The sequence below is a fragment of the Hesperophylax consimilis genome, chromosome 26 (assembly GCF_061612785.1).
Source record: "Hesperophylax consimilis isolate HC1 chromosome 26, BYU_Hcon_1.0, whole genome shotgun sequence".
NCBI lineage: Eukaryota > Metazoa > Arthropoda > Insecta > Trichoptera > Limnephilidae > Hesperophylax > Hesperophylax consimilis.
Window position 1 is genome coordinate 747016 of NC_142861.1, and position 18825 is coordinate 765840.

The 18825-nt window shown below is 37.9% G+C and overlaps 2 protein-coding genes across 2 annotated transcripts in view; one reads left to right on the forward strand and one right to left on the reverse strand.

Moving 5' to 3' along the window:
• Window positions 1-1408: 1408 nt before the first annotated feature.
• LOC149410939 (mitochondrial nicotinamide adenine dinucleotide transporter SLC25A51) lies at window positions 1409-4856 on the reverse strand. The gene is made up of 2 exons (XM_089647175.1): window positions 4404-4856; window positions 1409-3040 (listed from the first exon to the last, which is right to left on the reverse strand). Exons 1-2 carry the CDS (start codon window positions 4518-4520, stop codon window positions 2318-2320), a joined length of 840 nt encoding a protein of 279 aa, XP_089503301.1. The 5' UTR covers window positions 4521-4856; the 3' UTR covers window positions 1409-2317.
• Window positions 4857-5382: 526 nt separating this feature from the next.
• The window catches only part of IntS4 (integrator complex subunit 4), a 29213-nt gene continuing 15770 nt past the window's right edge, over window positions 5383-18825 (forward strand). The window contains exons 1-11 of the mRNA XM_089647516.1: window positions 5383-5614; window positions 5694-6023; window positions 7664-7909; window positions 11431-11606; window positions 12758-12950; window positions 13339-13513; window positions 14828-15033; window positions 16361-16483; window positions 17174-17309; window positions 18092-18229; window positions 18548-18734. Of these exons, the coding sequence (XP_089503642.1) occupies window positions 5561-5614; window positions 5694-6023; window positions 7664-7909; window positions 11431-11606; window positions 12758-12950; window positions 13339-13513; window positions 14828-15033; window positions 16361-16483; window positions 17174-17309; window positions 18092-18229; window positions 18548-18734 (1964 nt within the window). The 5' untranslated portion in view covers window positions 5383-5560. The remainder of the gene's footprint in view (window positions 5615-5693; window positions 6024-7663; window positions 7910-11430; window positions 11607-12757; window positions 12951-13338; window positions 13514-14827; window positions 15034-16360; window positions 16484-17173; window positions 17310-18091; window positions 18230-18547; window positions 18735-18825) is intronic.

The window sequence follows — 18825 nt, forward strand, 5'->3', positions numbered from 1 at the left end:
CATTGAAATACCTCTAGAACAGATTCAGCAAGCCTACATCGTCAGTCTGTTAATAACGCAACGTAGGTTTATTAGGTATTTTGGAGCTCAAGCCCAGAGGTGGCTCCCAAAGCTCCTCTACAATTAAAATAAAATATAACCGGTTAAATTAGAATTAGACGATAATTATCTACAGATTGCCGAAGAAAGGCTCTAACAACTTCATAATATTTCTGATATTTTAAGCCTACTGTTTATAAATCAGTAATTAGAAGAAAAAAAGGCATGAAATTACATACAGGAGCAATTTGAAACAAATGTTATGGCGTCTTGTCTTTTAAATGTTAAATATTGGACATTTTAAAGCTTCACAGCTCATGATGAAAATGACATCCCCTACTGAATGTAAGTACAATGCCAAAATTACAGACAGATAAATGTACATTTCAAAGCTCCATAGCTTAACGGAAAAGATGTTGCGAGCCGAAAATAGTTTTGTTGACCTAAAAATTAAAGACGTAAAAATCTGTGAAAACTTTTAAGCAAGATCACCATTCAATTATCATATCACATCACATCAGATTTCTGTTTTATGGTAGCAAAATTGAGTTTTTATCTGTAAATTTATTAAATAAAGTCTGTTGTCTGTTTGTATTATGATAAAATGAAAATCAATATTTTGTAATTTCAAAGTGGTTTGTATTTGATTTCAATAAATGTTTCTGTCACACCTGTTACCCGCTACCTGCTGGGTGTTGTTGAACAACCAATTATCATATCAGAATAAAAAAATTGTTTTGCCAGAAATTTTATTGTATTCAATTTTGCATTGAAATATTTGTGTTTTGTTGAATATAAAATTTTCAAAAATGCACAAACTTGTTTATTTTATTTTCAATCTGAATTTTGCTGCAGCCAAAGAACTTACTCCTCTGCCAAACACAGGTGGATTAATTGGTTTTACTACAGTACCATTCACATTTGCGTCATATAATATCCTTAAACTCCTTTTTTGGTTCATACGCTCTACTTGCCAAAACCATCCGAGCGTCCCTTTCTTAATCTTACTCACTATGCTTACATCAGCCTTACACTATTTGCAGATCGCCACATTTCTCACACAATCATACATAGTTTCAACTGTGGCCGGATAAATCATCAAAATGTTAATTCATCACATCTTTAAAGGGTTATATAAAAAAAAGTGATGAAACAAAAACTTTATTAACTGGGTTGAGTAGGTTAGGTTTAATTTTTTTTTTCATCATTTATAATGAGGTGTGTTGAATTGTCACTGTGTTGATTTATCATGGAACCAGTTTTAACACATATTAATAGTAAATTGAATAAAAACAATAGCAATTAACAATATGCATTTATTATTTTAAAGACATTAGAAGCAAAATATATACAACATTTCCCTAACAGTAAAATAGTGACAAATAATTCCATTTGTCAAAATAACCTTGTACATAACAGTATCACATAGAGTCAAAATAATTAATTTATTTAAATACTTAAAATAATTCAACAAGTTAAAATATAAAAACAATAATAATCTATATTGCACATTCGGCACCACTGAAAAAAGGTTGATCTTGTAAATTAAAAAAAAAAATTGATAAAAAAATTATATAATCTATAAAACACATCACAAAACGTGGCAAATTAATAAATGGCTAAATTACACTTTCCGGGTTATTATTATGTACAGTTCTTATAATTAGTGAACAATTACCATTTTAAATGACAGATAAATTACATAATAATATAATATTATAATTATGATTATAATAGACACCAATAATTAGTATTTTATATTAGGTTTGACTACACTCAGGTGCCAGACATCAAATAATTCAGCACTTGCCTATTTATTGGCTACATTTAAAAAGTTGAGGGGTTTTAGGTTAGGTTGCCACGTAATAATTAAAAAATGGTCTAATTGATAACATAGTTACAAGAAGAACACAAGAAATGCCTTGTGGATGTGTTTCGTGATCCAAAGATTTGAAAAACCGAGGCTTAAACTTCAAATACAAAACTATGTTTACGAAAGTCGAAAGGGATGGAGACCTATTATGTCAGGCGAGTGTAAGTGTTTTGGTAGGCACTTCTAGTTTTCTTCTTTATTCTATGAATTGAACACATTATTTTTCGTCCCTTGAAAAACCTGTATTCTTTTCTTATCTCATGTACATGGACCATGTAAATAGGGTTTTTTATTTGTTGAAATAAATAAATCACTGCCTCGTTGACAAATATCTTCTTTTGAGTCACATCTGACAAGCACCAAAACTTCTGACTGATAAAAAAACTGCAAAAAAACTAATTAAATTTAATATAACGTTTCGTGCAAAAATTGGTGGGCTGCTGTTATAATTCCCCAACTGAGAAAGGCCCTTGTGCAGTTCATGGAGGCGCCGTGGTAGAAATTTCTAAATTTACTCCCCCGTTCTTTATACACGGTAATAAATGCATGAATCATGCCCTCGTACGGCACACCCATCTTGGATTGAACATTAAACTTAACTACATTAAGGGGGTAAAATAAAGTACTTAAGAAAGCGCCGATTGAAGCACCGGCAATGAACGCTTGAAGAGTTTGATAAAACACAACGTTTTGCGTCGGCAATCTATCGTGTAATTCGTCTCGGATTATGAAATACAATGCATTCGACGGCCCGTTTCTATATAAGATCGGTACAAGTCCCCGATAGAATTCTTTAATACCGTAGTTCTTGGCGATATGATACGCTATATGTTTTGTGTTTTTGAACTGCGTGTTATATGCCGGGTCGACGAGAAGCGTTTGAATCCGTTCGAAGGGCATAAGTATCGCTTCTACGTTTCCAGCGATGATCCCGGCTATTGTTTTCGCTACGTATGGGTCCATACCTGTGGCCAGCAACGGTCTTTTGCATTCTGCGTAAACGCCGAACATAAGAGACATAGAGATGGTTTTCTGACATAACGGCGGTAAAATTCCACGGTAGAGGCATAACAATCCTTCACTTTTTATTTGTAGATAGGCAGAATTTGTCTTAACACCATGTAGCATCTGAAAAGATAAATTATTGCTTTTTATTGAGATACAATCAAATAATGCGCAATATCTCCACAATACGAGTACACACCAGTTCAAATGGTTCAATTAATTCCACACTTTAACCTTTGTGTCTTTTTTTAGTGCCTTCTAGTATTATGAATTTTTTTAAATGACCTTATGTGCATATATTACAATAATAATATAATTTATGCAAAACCGTTACAAATTCTCAAGTTATATTTGAAATGACCTTATGTGCGTATATTACAATAATACAAAATAAAAAAATAAATAATAATTCATGTGAAACCGTTAACAAATTCTGAAGCCGTATTTTCAATTTTGAGAAATTGTTGCGAAAAGTCATAAAATATTAAGTAATAATTTCTAATTAAAGAATTTTTTAAAATCTAATCTGAAATAGAGGGTCGCAGAGGGCCTGGTAGGAGACAAATGTCTTGGCTGCGAAATATACGAGAGTGGACCGGCATTAGAAGTGTGGAGGAGCTATTCCGGGCAGCGCAAGACAAAGAGACATTTTTAAGAGTGATCGCCAACGTCGGGGGGACCTGATACGGCACATAAAGAAGAAGAAGAAATCAAATGTCAATTTATCATAGGAATCTGTGATAAATTTACAAATAAACCTTATTTTGGAGAAAATTAAAAAGTTTGATTAAGGATTCCTGTTTTTCATTTTTTACTGAAATATCGCACAAGTCTCGACTCTCGGAGCCAGTAGGACTATGGCGTTCACAATTGGGTTACGTTGTTAGACTGAAAGAGATGAAAAAGGGAAGAAGACGAGGAACATAAAAGGAACATAAACACGCCTAAAGCCATTTCAAGCAATGTTTCGATTCTGAACGGTGGTCTTTCACCAGAGAGTCTACTTTATTTATTGTTTGTGGTGTATACTGGTCCCAACGAGAGGTTGTACGTAACACCTTTGTTCTAGTGTCTTCTGTCTTTTTTGTTTTCAAATAAGGTGCGTGAGAAGGAAGAGGACGAACGTCGATGACGTCCGTACGAACTCTCGCTGGGACTAGTTTATTTTGTATGCTAATTCTACCCATTATTTAAACACTACAAGTAACATTTACTACTTCTAGATCGAAGTAGATAAACATTGTTTTAGCAAATTTAAATATCCCTACAAAAATAATGCTAATTGTAAATACATACAAACTATAATGCAAAATGGTATTCAGAAATGTGTTGGTGAAAACCAGTTTTCACTAGATTTAACACAACTAGCATATTCAAAACACGAAAAGAAAAAATCTGTATCTCATGGGAGTTTGTACGATAAAAATGCATATAAAATATAATTTTCCGAACGCAAATAGATTTAGATGAAAGAATCATTAATTACCTGTCGAAATATGATTTTGTTCATTGGATAACTTATGGTTATATTGCAAAAAGCTGCCCCCCATCCGCATACGAATTCCTTCCAATCTATATTACTGATCCAAGTAGCACTGGCCATCTTGGACAGGATTTAGCTATTATTTCATTTATTATGGATGCTCAAACTGAGCTTCATGAGGATTCACTGTTATCAGTTGGAAGACACGACCCCATGATCTGATATTGACACAAAACATTTAGGTTATGTAAGTATCTCAAAATGAAAATACTTAAAATTCACTGACAGGAGCGCACGACCCAAAAACACAAAAGTATTTTAAAATCACAAAGAGAAAAAGAGTTATTCTCTTATTCTATTTTAATGACGTTCGCGAGTTCAGATCATTGTAAATAACACCTAGATCAAAATAACCAAATCAGATGACATTTTTAAGAATACATGTACTTGCATGTACTTATGTATTCTTGATCTACATCCTTTTCTGTCTTTCTGACGTTTACAAAACGTCAATAAAAGAAACTCAGTCGCAGATTTTCATGAAAACCCTCGCGACAAAAGAGTCAACTACAACAATTCAACAACATTTTTTTAAGAATACCTATATATTTTTAGCAGAACCTTCGCTACCTCACATCCTCCCCGCAAACGGCAGTGCCATTTTCATAATTGGAAATGTAGTTTCTCATATTCACCCCATTCACCAATACAGAGGTAGCGGATTCAAATCCTGCGTGCGAAAATTAAATTAAATCTAGATGCATTTACATGTGATAAATATTGAATAAAAGTATATTTGCGGCTTGTTCGTGTATAATTGGATGATTTGTATAGTGCCGTTTTTGTGCATCGGTAGAATACTCTCAGACCCTCAGTCGCCCTATTGAAAGACAAGTACTTACCTACTCAGAATTAATCATTTTATTCTATAGCCATAAACTGTTGTTTGACATTAGGAATTTCGATGCATTTTGACGTTTGTTGAAGTTGTGTTTTGTCATGTGAGTCGTCTGATCAATTGTTTCATTTTAATTTAACCTCTGACGATACCGGACGCTGGCAACTGACTAGAAAAGCCAAACAGGAAAAGGAATATACTACAAATTTTAAAACTCTGAAAGTAATATGTTAATGTGAATAAAATAAAATCAAACATAAACATGGCAGCATTACTTAAAAAGCGCGCACTCGCTGAGTATGGAGAAAACTTCCAGGTATTTATCTTCATTTACCAACATAATATATTATTCAGTATTTAAATGCATTACCTAAAAGGTTATTATTTATTTCTAGGAGCCACAAGCTAAGAAGTTACTTCTCATAAAGAAGCCATTAATAGGCAGTTCCGCAGCGGCCTATATAGGCTTGCTAGAGAAGTGCAAATCAAGCAATGACTCTCTACAATTATTGCTAAGAGTCTCTGATTCCCTGCAGTTCCAAGAGACAGACCTCGAGGAGGCTATCAAGAAACTGTCGGAGCATTTCCAGTTGGAGGAAGAATCGGCGGTTCGCGTTAAAATCCTTTCGCTGTTGTGCGACATCGGTTTGGAAATCGTCGGGGCAGATGTGGCGCACATGATTGAGGAAACTATATCCCTGCTGAAAAATGAATCATCACACAAGGTACTGAATTATGTCAAGTTACACTATTATTTACTTAACCACAATTTTATTTATTTTTGATGAATCTGTACACATGATTAATAATAATATTGTAATACATTTGTTGATCTGTAGTGTTAATAATGCCACTCTTTTTACCCTTCCGTTGCCTACTGGAGTATCCAAAATCTCTAATATTATCTCTGTGTATAATTGAATGATTTGTATAGCGCCGTTTTTGTGCAAAATCTCCTCAAGGGCGCTGTACAAACGTATAATACATTTCTAAAATGATCTATGTTATTACCAACTATATATGGAGATAATATACAGTATCATAAAGATCTTATAGTTTTGGTATTTTTTCCTACAAAACTCATCAATATATAATCTGCCATTAAAAAAATAAACTAGTACTAGATTTACAAAATAAAGAAGTTAATTTTAGATATCATTCCTTGCTGGAACCATTCCCACAGCAGAATATGCCATCTCACTTGCGCATTAGTTCACTTATGGGCACGTCCCCACCATTCTTCTTGCACAGTCATTTTTGGGTGATTCGTGCCATCTCACTCGCTCAGGCTATTATCAAAGCCGCATGAGAGGATAAGGACATTATGTGCAGTGGACTGGCTCCCAGCAGGTACCATAGTCCTGAGTTAATTAAGCCATTATGACCCAAGCAGTTGCATCCGGCCTTGTTCATTGATGAATGATGTGGTTTTTTACAAAATTAACTCTATTATGATGATTATTTCATGAAAATACATTGAATGTGTACGCCCTAAGAATATTTTTATTACTATAATTATTTAATGAGCAGGTAGCATTCTGCTGATGCGCTCGAATCTGATTTCACAATAAGATTGAGTTGTTTTGAATTTAAAATGAAGTTAATCCTTTCTTATCTCCAAATAATAATCCAATCGAGTTTTCAATTTGTTTAAATTAGTTATTTTTTGCTATGATATTTATGAATGAATGAGAAAAATGGTATTCATCCCTCAGGCCTCTGGCATATTGAGCGTTCTATTTCTTAAAGACGGTCGGAGAATTTGTGTATATTTCCGCTTTGTAATATTTAAAAACTGTTTTTGAAAGGTGATGAAATGCATTTTCAAATTTTATTATTGGGAATAAAATTATAATTTTTGAAATATTAAATATCTTACTTTTTTCCTCAACACTGAACTAAAATTGCTGATAACAAAAAAACAATCGTTTTATTAGACTAATGCATTATAAACATAATGTTAATATGTTATTACATATTTCATATAAAAATAATGAATAAAAAAAATTTCATAAATTTTTCTCTAGTTGCAAAACTTTTCGTTTGATAGAATTGTATATTTTAATTCTTCTGTGGTTAACTTCTAAATTTAAATATAAAGCGTGGTGTTTTCTCTTTATCTAACAACGTTTATATTATATTTTTCACCATGACAATAAGGGAGACAACAATTTCTGTGAAACCATACGACTGTACAAAATTCATGGGGTTTTAGAGTCACCTCTCACGGCACCTTGGCACGCCGAAAGTTGAAAAATAAAATTTTCGCAAATTGCCTGGGACCGATTCTCTCCTTTATCTTCCAGATTTGGTATCCGTGAAATACTGATTTATATGAATAAATAAATAAAATATTCAATTCCAGGTAATCGCCCAAGGAATCTCCACCATCCTGAAGCTAGGCAGCAAGCTGCAGGATGAGGCGCTGCACACGCGGCTCATCGCCGTGGCCAAAGAGTATCTGAAGGACACGAGTCACCAGGTCAAGGGGCAGTGCCTGCAGCTGCTCAGCCACCTGTTCCCCGTGGGGCACGACCCCCACCCCAGCTCCCCCAAGGCCAAGGAGGTTGAGGCTATCCTGAAGCTGCTGGGAGATTATGCACATTCGCAGGTAAATACAATATTCAACTCCAGGTAATCGCCCAAGGAATCTCCACCATCCTGAAGCTAGGCAGCAAGCTGCAGGATGAGGCGCTGCACACGCGGCTCATCGCCGTGGCCAAAGAGTATCTGAAGGACACGAGTCACCAGGTCAAGGGGCAGTGCCTGCAGCTGCTCAGCCACCTGTTCCCCGTGGGGCACGACCCCCACCCCAGCTCCCCCAAGGCCAAGGAGGTTGAGGCTATCCTGAAGCTGCTGGGAGATTATGCACATTCGCAGGTAAATACAATATTCAACTCCAGGTAATCGCCCAAGGAATCTCCACCATCCTGAAGCTAGGCAGCAAGCTGCAGGATGAGGCGCTGCACACGCGGCTCATCGCCGTGGCCAAAGAGTATCTGAAGGACACGAGTCACCAGGTCAAGGGGCAGTGCCTGCAGCTGCTCAGCCACCTGTTCCCCGTGGGGCACGACCCCCACCCCAGCTCCCCCAAGGCCAAGGAGGTTGAGGCTATCCTGAAGCTGCTGGGAGATTATGCACATTCGCAGGTAAATACAATATTCAACTCCAGGTAATCGCCCAAGGAATCTCCACCATCCTGAAGCTAGGCAGCAAGCTGCAGGATGAGGCGCTGCACACGCGGCTCATCGCCGTGGCCAAAGAGTATCTGAAGGACACGAGTCACCAGGTCAAGGGGCAGTGCCTGCAGCTGCTCAGCCACCTGTTCCCCGTGGGGCACGACCCCCACCCCAGCTCCCCCAAGGCCAAGGAGGTTGAGGCTATCCTGAAGCTGCTGGGAGATTATGCACATTCGCAGGTAAATACAATATTCAACTCCAGGTAATCGCCCAAGGAATCTCCACCATCCTGAAGCTAGGCAGCAAGCTGCAGGATGAGGCGCTGCACACGCGGCTCATCGCCGTGGCCAAAGAGTATCTGAAGGACACGAGTCACCAGGTCAAGGGGCAGTGCCTGCAGCTGCTCAGCCACCTGTTCCCCGTGGGGCACGACCCCCACCCCAGCTCCCCCAAGGCCAAGGAGGTTGAGGCTATCCTGAAGCTGCTGGGAGATTATGCACATTCGCAGGTAAATACAATATTCAACTCCAGGTAATCGCCCAAGGAATCTCCACCATCCTGAAGCTAGGCAGCAAGCTGCAGGATGAGGCGCTGCACACGCGGCTCATCGCCGTGGCCAAAGAGTATCTGAAGGACACGAGTCACCAGGTCAAGGGGCAGTGCCTGCAGCTGCTCAGCCACCTGTTCCCCGTGGGGCACGACCCCCACCCCAGCTCCCCCAAGGCCAAGGAGGTTGAGGCTATCCTGAAGCTGCTGGGAGATTATGCACATTCTCAGGTACATTTCCATTTACATTTCCGTGAAAAAAATAATATCGAAATAATTACAAATAAAGACAAAAAGTGAGTACCTGAATAAGCAGCACTAGCACTTAAAACATGTCTCCACCATCTTTGAATCATATTTGAGTAGACTGACATTTAATGCTCATATTGGGATGACTTGTAGCACTTTTTTAGAATACTTGGCTTCGTTCTACGCACTGCAAGGAGTTTTAGAGATACTCGGGTTCTCATAATTTTATTACTTTCCTTAACCACTTAATACTCGGTTTAAAAATAAAACTAAAAACATCAGGTTATTTTATTTTTTATTTAAAGAGTTAACATAATTTAAAATTGACCAGTTCAAAAAAAAACAAAACAGAAAACAATAAAAAATGTAAAAAAACATAACCATATTCAAAAAAATAAAACAAGACTAACTATAATAAAAAATAAAAAAATCTAACCAAAATAATTGAAAAATAGAATAATAATAACTAAAGTACTATATAATAATAAAAAAGTAATAAAATTAAAAATTTGATTTAGTGTGGTATATTTCGAAACACGGCTTCAAACAGAGACCAACTTCACAATTTGCACACCAATAACGACTCTCCCTTCCGATACGTTTTCTGAGTTATCTCGCTTGGAACAGCAGACCACACATCTTTTTGTAGGTCTAATCGTAAATATATAAATAATACTCAATAATAGTAAAAGTTGTAAAAAATGCAATACGAAAATTGTAATCAATGTAAATATATAAATAATAGTAAAAGTCGTAAAAAATGCAATGAATCAGTAATTATTGAAATATAATACTAACAAAATATTTTTGTGATGTTTTCAATAAGTTGAAACAGAAGAAAAGATTTGCGCAAACCTCTAGGTACGAGCGTCAAGTGGCGAGCGCAGTTCGTTTGTTTATCTTGTATAAAGCAAACAAGTCGAAACATGCGAGCAGTGTTCGGGTTGTCGAGGTACGATACACGCGCCGTCCGCGAACACCGCTCGTTCAAAAGCATTAAGTGGTTAAGTAAGGAGTAGACTAGAAAGTGGATCGGCATTTGGAGCCTACACCAGGGAAGGTATTTCCAAACGTTGAAGAGAGTTTAGAAGAAATTTCTGAGATTTCTCTACATGAGGGGGTATGGCTACTACCCGTGGCTCTATCCTATCAACTTTCTTTCGGGTATACTCGGAATGAAACATCTCAATACACTGTCAAAAGAGATGTGCACATTTCTTCAAATTGATTATTGGATGGTTTGAAAACTCTGCTATCATGAAGAGCGATCATTTCTATGTTCCCGATGGTTGTCTCCATACACTGTTTTGTCTCCAATAACTTGCCAATAATCTTGCCAACGGGGAGGGCAAGAATAGAATTATTTCGGACATTGATATATTTTGTATTGATGAAGCTGCCTTTAAGGCAAGCTATGTACTAATGTAGTTGATACCTACTTTTAATGTTTTTAAAATTGAATAAACGTGTTTCACAATACTTCTGTTCTGAGTGTTGAACATCTATTCCTATTACACTGCCGACCGGTATAACGGCCCATGTATGAAAAGGTACGTGCATAGTCTTGCATCATTATTACACGGTCATATTGAGATTGCGGTGGGGCTTAGGGTTCTAAGGGTAAATATTTATTTATTTATTAACGGAAATCGTCCAAATTACAAAATAATAACACAAATACAGTAAAATGAAAAATACAGGAGTAAACAAAGGTACATGAAAGCAAAGACATAAGGCAGATATAATATAAGAAAATAAAGTGACAAGTCGAATCAAGTCAAGACTACACCGTGGGTAAGGACCACAGGACACTTATAATATTCCGTCACTTGTTTAGCGACCGGCAAAAATCATTCAGACTTATCCCAAAAAAGTTAAGGTTTTGAATTGAGTTGACCAGTCTACACATTCTGGACAATGGTGAATAATATCCATAATTTGTCGAATGATAGTTGAGGAAGAGCAGTTCATTATTTCTGAGTCTGCGAGGGGATATTGAAGGGAATGAGTTGCAGTAGAGTAGGTGAATCAATAATACCATTTATAATTTTGAAGAAGCAAATGAGGTCATTTCTTTCCCGACGGACTTCCAAAGGAGATTCCAATTATTAAAATTTAAGTGAAATGCCGGAGAGATATAATATAATTAATGTTACAGGATGCGCGAGTGCGGTGCGAAGCCTTCCAAGCCATGCTGACCCTGCAGCGCCGCGGGCTGGATATAGATCCCCGACTCTACGACCAGGTGTGTCCGGCGCTGTGTGACGACTACGAGACCGTGCGCCAGGTGGCACTCAACATTGTGGCGCAGCTGGGGAACAAGTATCCCGAGAAGTAAGCTTACTGTATTACATCATTACCAACTGATTCGCCTTTCCTTAGTCGGGTCACCTGGCGCTTCCTGACATCCTCGTCCTACTTAAGTGCCCTCTATTGAACTTTGCCTGGGGTGGCCTGCTGGATGTCGAAATGGCGCCAGTATTTTGTGCAGAAATTTTGTAACCAGTGATGTGCTCCTTGCAATATCTCCTGACCCAATATAAATAATCCAAAGTATATTATATTTAAAGAGTTAATAACGACAGTAAAATTAGTTTTTCGATATCTCCAAAATTACAAAGTTATGAACTGGGGTAAAATAAATGTAAAAAATGGTATCATGTGTCTTCACCTGAGATACAACTCATAATTCGAATGTCAGTGCTGCAATACTACTGCCCAGTTATTGTATGTACCGTGACAGCACACCCTTATCAGCCGGCCGCGTATATCTTCGGTACTTTTAAAATTTTCAAAGTTCGGTCATCAGCATGCTTTATAATAATAATAATGGACAATTTTTATAGTGCCGCTTTTGTGAGTTGATTAATATGATACATTTGTAGAAGACAACCTCACAGGTTAGTCTGCCATTTCACAATTTAGTTGAAAATTCCCCCAATATCTCCCATTTCAGGAATAATCATGGGAATTTCCCCAGGAATATTCCTAAAAATAAATTCCCTGGAACTTAACCATCACTGTAACTCCTGTCACTTTTGTCTAAAGTCCCATTTTGGCAGCTTGAGCCCCTAGAATGTATTCTCTTCTTCATGGAGATTTGCTGATATACTGCTTCATTTGCCAGTTTACAATTTTTTTCAACTAAACTGTCCAAAAATACTCCTAATCATGAAGCCTATATCCTTGTGATAGTTCGAGCTACGTAGCATAGATGGCACTAATGCTAGTAGCTCATAAAGTTTATAGTCATCCAAGAGATGTCTCTAGTATATAGGTTTGCCCCTCCAGTTCAGAAGCGAGGTGAGCTGACAGTTAGGTTTCTACCAATGGATAGATTTTGAGAGTATAAGAGAATGGACAATAGTCTCCTCGTTATTCCAAAAGTTGTTCCAGATAAAGAGTATTTTGTCAAATACAACAATCGTACTATCATTAGTGCCTTACTAAACCACAAGTCTAATTTACCAATGGTTAAATTCCAGCACTGTGACCCTACCTGACGGAGAGTCTACTCTGCGCCTGGTGGACGATGCGTTTGTGCGCATCTGCGGCGCGGTGAACGATCTGTCCATGAGTACGCGCTCACTGGCCTGCTCGCTGCTGGGTGGGATGCAGAAGGTCAGCCAGAAGTTCCTGCATCAGACCCTGGACAAGAAGCTCATGAGCAACATGAGGGTATGTTGAATTTGGTGACCAGATAACTCATCAAAATGAAAATTCAACACACCTATAAAAGTGATATAAAGTCATGAAAAGTGATGAAACAAAAACTAGGTGAAATTGGTTACATAAGCTAGGTTTATATTTATATTTTATTTCATCACTTTTAATGACTATATCAGGTGTTATAGTTATCATGGAACTGTCATTTTTATGTCAAAAAGCACCAAAAACTAATTAACCTTTGTATAACGAAATTCTTGGTAATAGTATACCATAGTATGCATTATAGATTTTTCCTCGAAGTGCAACACGGCATAATACCCCAAAAATAAGTCACTATAATACTTTTGGCCGAGAAAACCTCAAAGCATATAATATAACCTTATTGTTTCTATTGTAGCGCAAGCACACCATGCATGAGCGGGGCGCCATGCTGCTGGCATCAGGGGAGTGGGCGGACGGACGGCGCTGGGGCCAGGACGCGCCGTGCGAACGCCTGCAGCAGTCGGCCGTGTCCATAATGGCCGGGGGCGCTGCTGGGGCCTTCGTGCACGGCTTGGAAGATGAGTTCCTCGGTGAGTCTCATTTAGTCAGTCAAAAACTCTCGACTCAGTGCAAAAGGGGCAGTCCCCTCTTATCCTCCTATTCATTATTGAAATGATTGGAAGTGTAAATAGTCCATTTCGTTTTATAAAAACATATCAATCAAATATTTATAATAATAATTATTGGTGTTGTTTACCTTTGAAATTGCGAATTGAATACCTATATCTATTTATATATTTATTTTATTTTTATTTATTTATTTAACGCCCAGAGGGCTTTTACATGGTTGGTAGTTAAATTTTAATTTAACAGATACTTTGAAACATAAAAAATAAGAATAAAATTACATTTGATAAAAGTTATGCAACAAGTCATACAAACACAAGAAACAAAAACAGAAAATTACAGCTATTTAAATATATAAACCTACGTTTACATGATGTGTTTAGGAGTATTGTTGAAATAAATGTTTTAAATGATCCACAAAACTTGCCAAGTTGGTATTGAATATGTCAACATCACCCAAGTAATGATTTCCCATGGTGTGAAGTCGTTGTATCGGAGAGTGGGCAATGTAGTTACGCTTATGTGTGCTGCTGTAGAATATTGTATTTTGTCGTGTTGTTACTGTGGGTGTATGTATGTTTATAAGTTGCAGGAGTTCACAACAATCGAATTTAGAGTTTAGTATTTTGAATAAGAACGTTAAATCGTTTTTTTTTACGTCTATCTAAACACGAATGTGGCCGGCCGACACTGGACGGGCGCCGTTTGTTTGATTTTTATACGAATTTACAGTTTTGTTCCGAGGTTGATTAGGTTAAGCCCGATAGGCCGGGGACTTCTGGTAGTTTGTTAATAAAATCAAGGTAACAGATTGAAGGGGAAAATGCTGTTTATTCTACCAGCATTTCAATTTAAGGGTCTCCGAGGAATTTCAGTACCGCCGTGAATCACCAAATGTTTGCCTTACATTTGACAGTTGAAAATTGTAGCACGAGAATGGGTAATTTTTTCAACTCATTGGAATGATTAGCTTGTTTTGTGTCTTTTAATCTTTTCTACAACATGTAGTTTTAGGTTCACTTTTATCTTTCCTTTAAAAGCCCTCCGCACTGCATCCCCAATGTTCACAATAGTCCTGAAGAAAACAGCCTGGGACAATCTTTACAACACTGGCCTTTTCAGTGCAATCTATCTCTTGTGATTTAGTGAAACTTCATGGATGAAATATGCAACATCCGCTTACGGAAATAACCGCTGATGGATCAGATACGCGACAGCTGCATAATTCAGGCTGTTATAAAATAAACATATTTAACCCTAATCCTGTGTCAATCCAGAGGTGCGCCTGACTGCAGTAGAGTCAGTGTGCCAGCTCGCCCTGAACAACTCCACGTTCGCCGTGACCTGCCTGGACTTCCTGGTGGACATGTTCAACGACGAGATCGAGGACGTGCGGCTGAAGGCCATCGATAGTCTCACCAAGATATCGCAGCACATCGTTCTGAGAGAGGACCAGCTGGAGACCATTCTTGGTGCACTGGAGGTAAGAATGTTTTATGATTTTATTAACACTGGACTTATGAAATGTATCTTAAATTTATTAGAGTTATTTAACCGTCAAGGTCTCAATGATATTTCTTATTACAAAAGTTCACTCACATATTATTGTTTAACCGGTCAGCAACGTAAGCAGATATACACGATAAAATAACGATAGCAGTCAAGTACAATAAGCGTGTTTACACGTCAACGCGTGTGTTTCCACAAAAATCGTCATAACTCCGTTATTCTTCTAGTGACATCCCTAAAACAAAAAAAGTGGGTGTGTCAAGCCTACGCAAGACAGAAGTGAAACTTCTAGTATTCCTCTCTCTCTATTTTCAAATTTAATTTATTCCTCTCTCTCTATTTTCAAATTAACCGTATGAACCACAATCAATTACGTATTTCACTCGTATTACACTCACGACGCAGTATACTAACCAAGCAGCTGATGCTTGGCGTGGCGCAGTTCGCTGGTGTCTGAGAGAGAGGAAAGAAGAGAAGAGAGAGAACGTTCGTGAGCGGCTCCCCCACCTCAACAAGCGCATATGGTGAGAGAGGGACAGTGAACGGTGAGCGGTGGTGGGGGTACCCGCATTTTCGTGTCGATTCTGACTCGGTTTTACTCCGTCCCCGAAAATCCATTACGCGCCTAAAGAAGTTTCACTTCAAAAGTAGAATATTCGTATTGAATGAAGCTTCACATCTCTATTCAAAGTTATCCATAGAAACCCGTAAAAAGACCTACTCAGTGGAAGCAAATTTTACCCGCCAAATCGTAAAACGACGCCAAGAAAGCCGTTTGACGTGCCGACCCGCCTCGCAAGTTTAATTATTTTTTTAAAAATATATTTTGTATGAAATGGTCAAAAAGTGAAGTGACAGAATTGTTTATTGTACATTTGTACGATGAAATAAGTATTTTTTTTTTACATTATCCGTGATTTTAGTATCGTTTTTACATAAAACATTACAGGTGAGTCATTTTTACAATTTTTTCATGTTTCCATTCTAAATTTAAATATTTACAAATGTTAATATTTATTTATGATACAACAATTTGAAAGCCTATTTTGTAACCTTTCTAAAACAGTTTTTACTATTCGGCTCCGTTCAGTAATGTTTCATTTATAGAGCTTTGATTGTGAGGCGGTAATAACACAACGTTTTCGTGAAATTGACATTTCGATAAAGACATTTTAGCTTCAAGTTCGCGAAAAGTCGGAGGGGTTAAGTGTAATTTATTTGTTCTACCTAATATAACTATATATAAGTTTTGCTGTATAATTTTATCACTTTCATGTAATTCCGAGTGTTGTTGTTTGCAGGATTTCTCGATGGACGTGAGGGAAGGCTTACACCGGATGCTGGCTTCAAGCACCCTGGCCTCCAAAGTCTGTCTGGAAATGTGCGTCGTTAAAATACTGGACAATCTCAAGAAGTATCCACAGGTAGGTTCATCCACCTTGTTTACAATCAAATACCTATTTTTCTTACCAGCAATAATAATACATTGACTTGGAAATACCTCACGTAATCAAAATGATTTCACGTCAATGTTATCTTTATATATTGGCTGTTTGACAACTGAAGCTTTCAAATAATGTTGCGCTTTTGGGTGAGGTAAGGTGAGACGAATGAACCAGACCGATGATTATTGCAGTTGGTGGACATTATTGGTGGTGAATTTCCCAGGCTGATGGTTAACATCATAGAAGCGAAGATAGATCGCGGTGGAGTGAAGTGAAGTCCGTAGTTCGAATGCGTAGAAGTGGAGACCGGACTTGTAGATGATGCTCATCACCGTTGGTGAAGACTTTGGGTCTTCCAGGTGCTCCAGTACTTGACGGCTACACCAAAACTAAATGCCGAAAATCTGATTAATTTTACATACAATATATACTGAAATACCGGCCTTAAGAGGATTGACGCGCGCGGTATCACTTCTACATACATTAACACACTTTTTACCACAATTTACACATCTTCTTTGATGATGGGCACTGTAATGCTGTCTGAAACATTAGCTAAAGAAGGAGTAACACGGCATAATTACCACAACAATAAATGTCGATAATTTTACTGTTGTTTTATTGTAGTATGTAGTTAGTCTATGTTTGCAATTTGTTTTTTGATACTAGGACAAGAAATCCACATACCGCTGCCTGCAGAAGATTGGGGCCGCACACCCCGAGTTGACTCTGCCACTCGTGCCACAGTTCCTGACCATCCATCCTTTCTTCGATATGCCGCAGCAGGATGTAGAGGACCCAGCCTGTATCCTTTACTATTTCATTTTTATGATCTCTGTATTCAAAATAACACAACTAGTCAGATCATTTAAATTTAAGCATTTTTGCTTGACGTCACCACAAATTTAAAATTTACAACAGTTCGCATTCAGAATTTCTTTGAAACATTGATAATATAATTAGTTTTGATATGGTGTGCCACTAGGTACAGCTTAGCGAGTCACGTGATACACACTCCTCGTTCCAGCAGCACCGTAGAGACAGAGAGAGACAGAACACATATCACATGATCTGTTGCGATGTGTGGCAGTGTGATCAGCGGCAACGTGTGATAGAATTTGTTGTTGTTTTTAATTTAAAAAAATATATCAACACACAGCGAAACTCCAAATATGCTCAGAAATATCTGATTAAAATTCTTTGGGTATGTTCTGATACATCTTGTATATGAGAACCAGGGTTAAACAAAAAAACTTTCTTACGGTAATGTTGGTTAGAGATTGGAGTTTTATTTTGTCTTTAAACCAATAAGAAGATAAAGGGAAGAGACAGAGGAATATAGGATAAGGATAGAAGATGCTCCCGATGTGCGTTCTTATATGGTCTGCATTACTTCGGTTCGACATTTCTGAAGGTTATTGTGAATATTGATAATATTGAATTGTGTTTTACACTGCGCACATATTTTTTTGGGGAATTTTTTCTAAGGCATCTGCATCGGACTGCTGAAAATCCGATTGTCAGGTTGTTCTTGATGGTGTGCGGATTTATGTTTCTCTTGTTTTCCTTGACCATTGTTATTGGTAGATATCTGCATTTTGATTCTCGTATTGAATGCGGCCCAACACAGCAGCGCCATGCTGCAGTTGTTCGAGGAACACACCACCAAACATTATTCTTACCTCCGAGACACAATGCCACATCTTGTTCCACCATTACCCATTGGTAAGATTTATTGTTTAATTAATTAATTCATAATCTTTACCTTGTTGAACAATAATTGAAAAGTTTTAATAGGTCCGGAGATGATCAATGTCAATTGCTTCTATATGCATAATCACAAACATACACTTCACCACAATCTACACATCTGCCCATATGATGGAAACTGATGTTATGTATGAGACGGTGTATGAAAGTGACTGAAGCAAGGAGTGTGTGCCAACACTGAATTATTTAGCTATCAGTACTCTCTGCCTACCTCTGCAGAGAAACGGCATGATGCTAGTTAGTTAACACTAACTATTTTTGTTTTTTGTCTAGGTGACACTCTGCTATCAGCTGCGTCTGGTCTGAACATGGACCTGTCCTACTCGCTGAAGGGGCAGGCGCAGATAGCAGGCAACACGCGCCACCTGCTAGACACCATCATGGCCAACGTGGACAGCGCCGGGGCATCCACGCGGATACGGGCCACGCTGCTGGAGGCGGCGCAGAACCAGCTCAACAGGTAATACTTGTTAACCCTGTTGCTGGAGCAGATGACGGGCCGGGAATAGAGTTTGCTATCAGCTGCGTCTGGTCTGAACATGGACCTGTCC

Bases quoted from the DNA above. Each gene is read 5' to 3' on its own strand.
- LOC149410939 (XM_089647175.1), bottom strand. From the start codon at position 4,520: ATGGCCAGTGCTACTTGGATCAGTAATATAGATTGGAAGGAATTCGTA. The intron at 3,041-4,403 runs GTAATTAATGAT...TTATCTTTTCAG, and splicing joins ACAAAATCATATTTCGACAG to ATGCTACATGGTGTTAAGAC.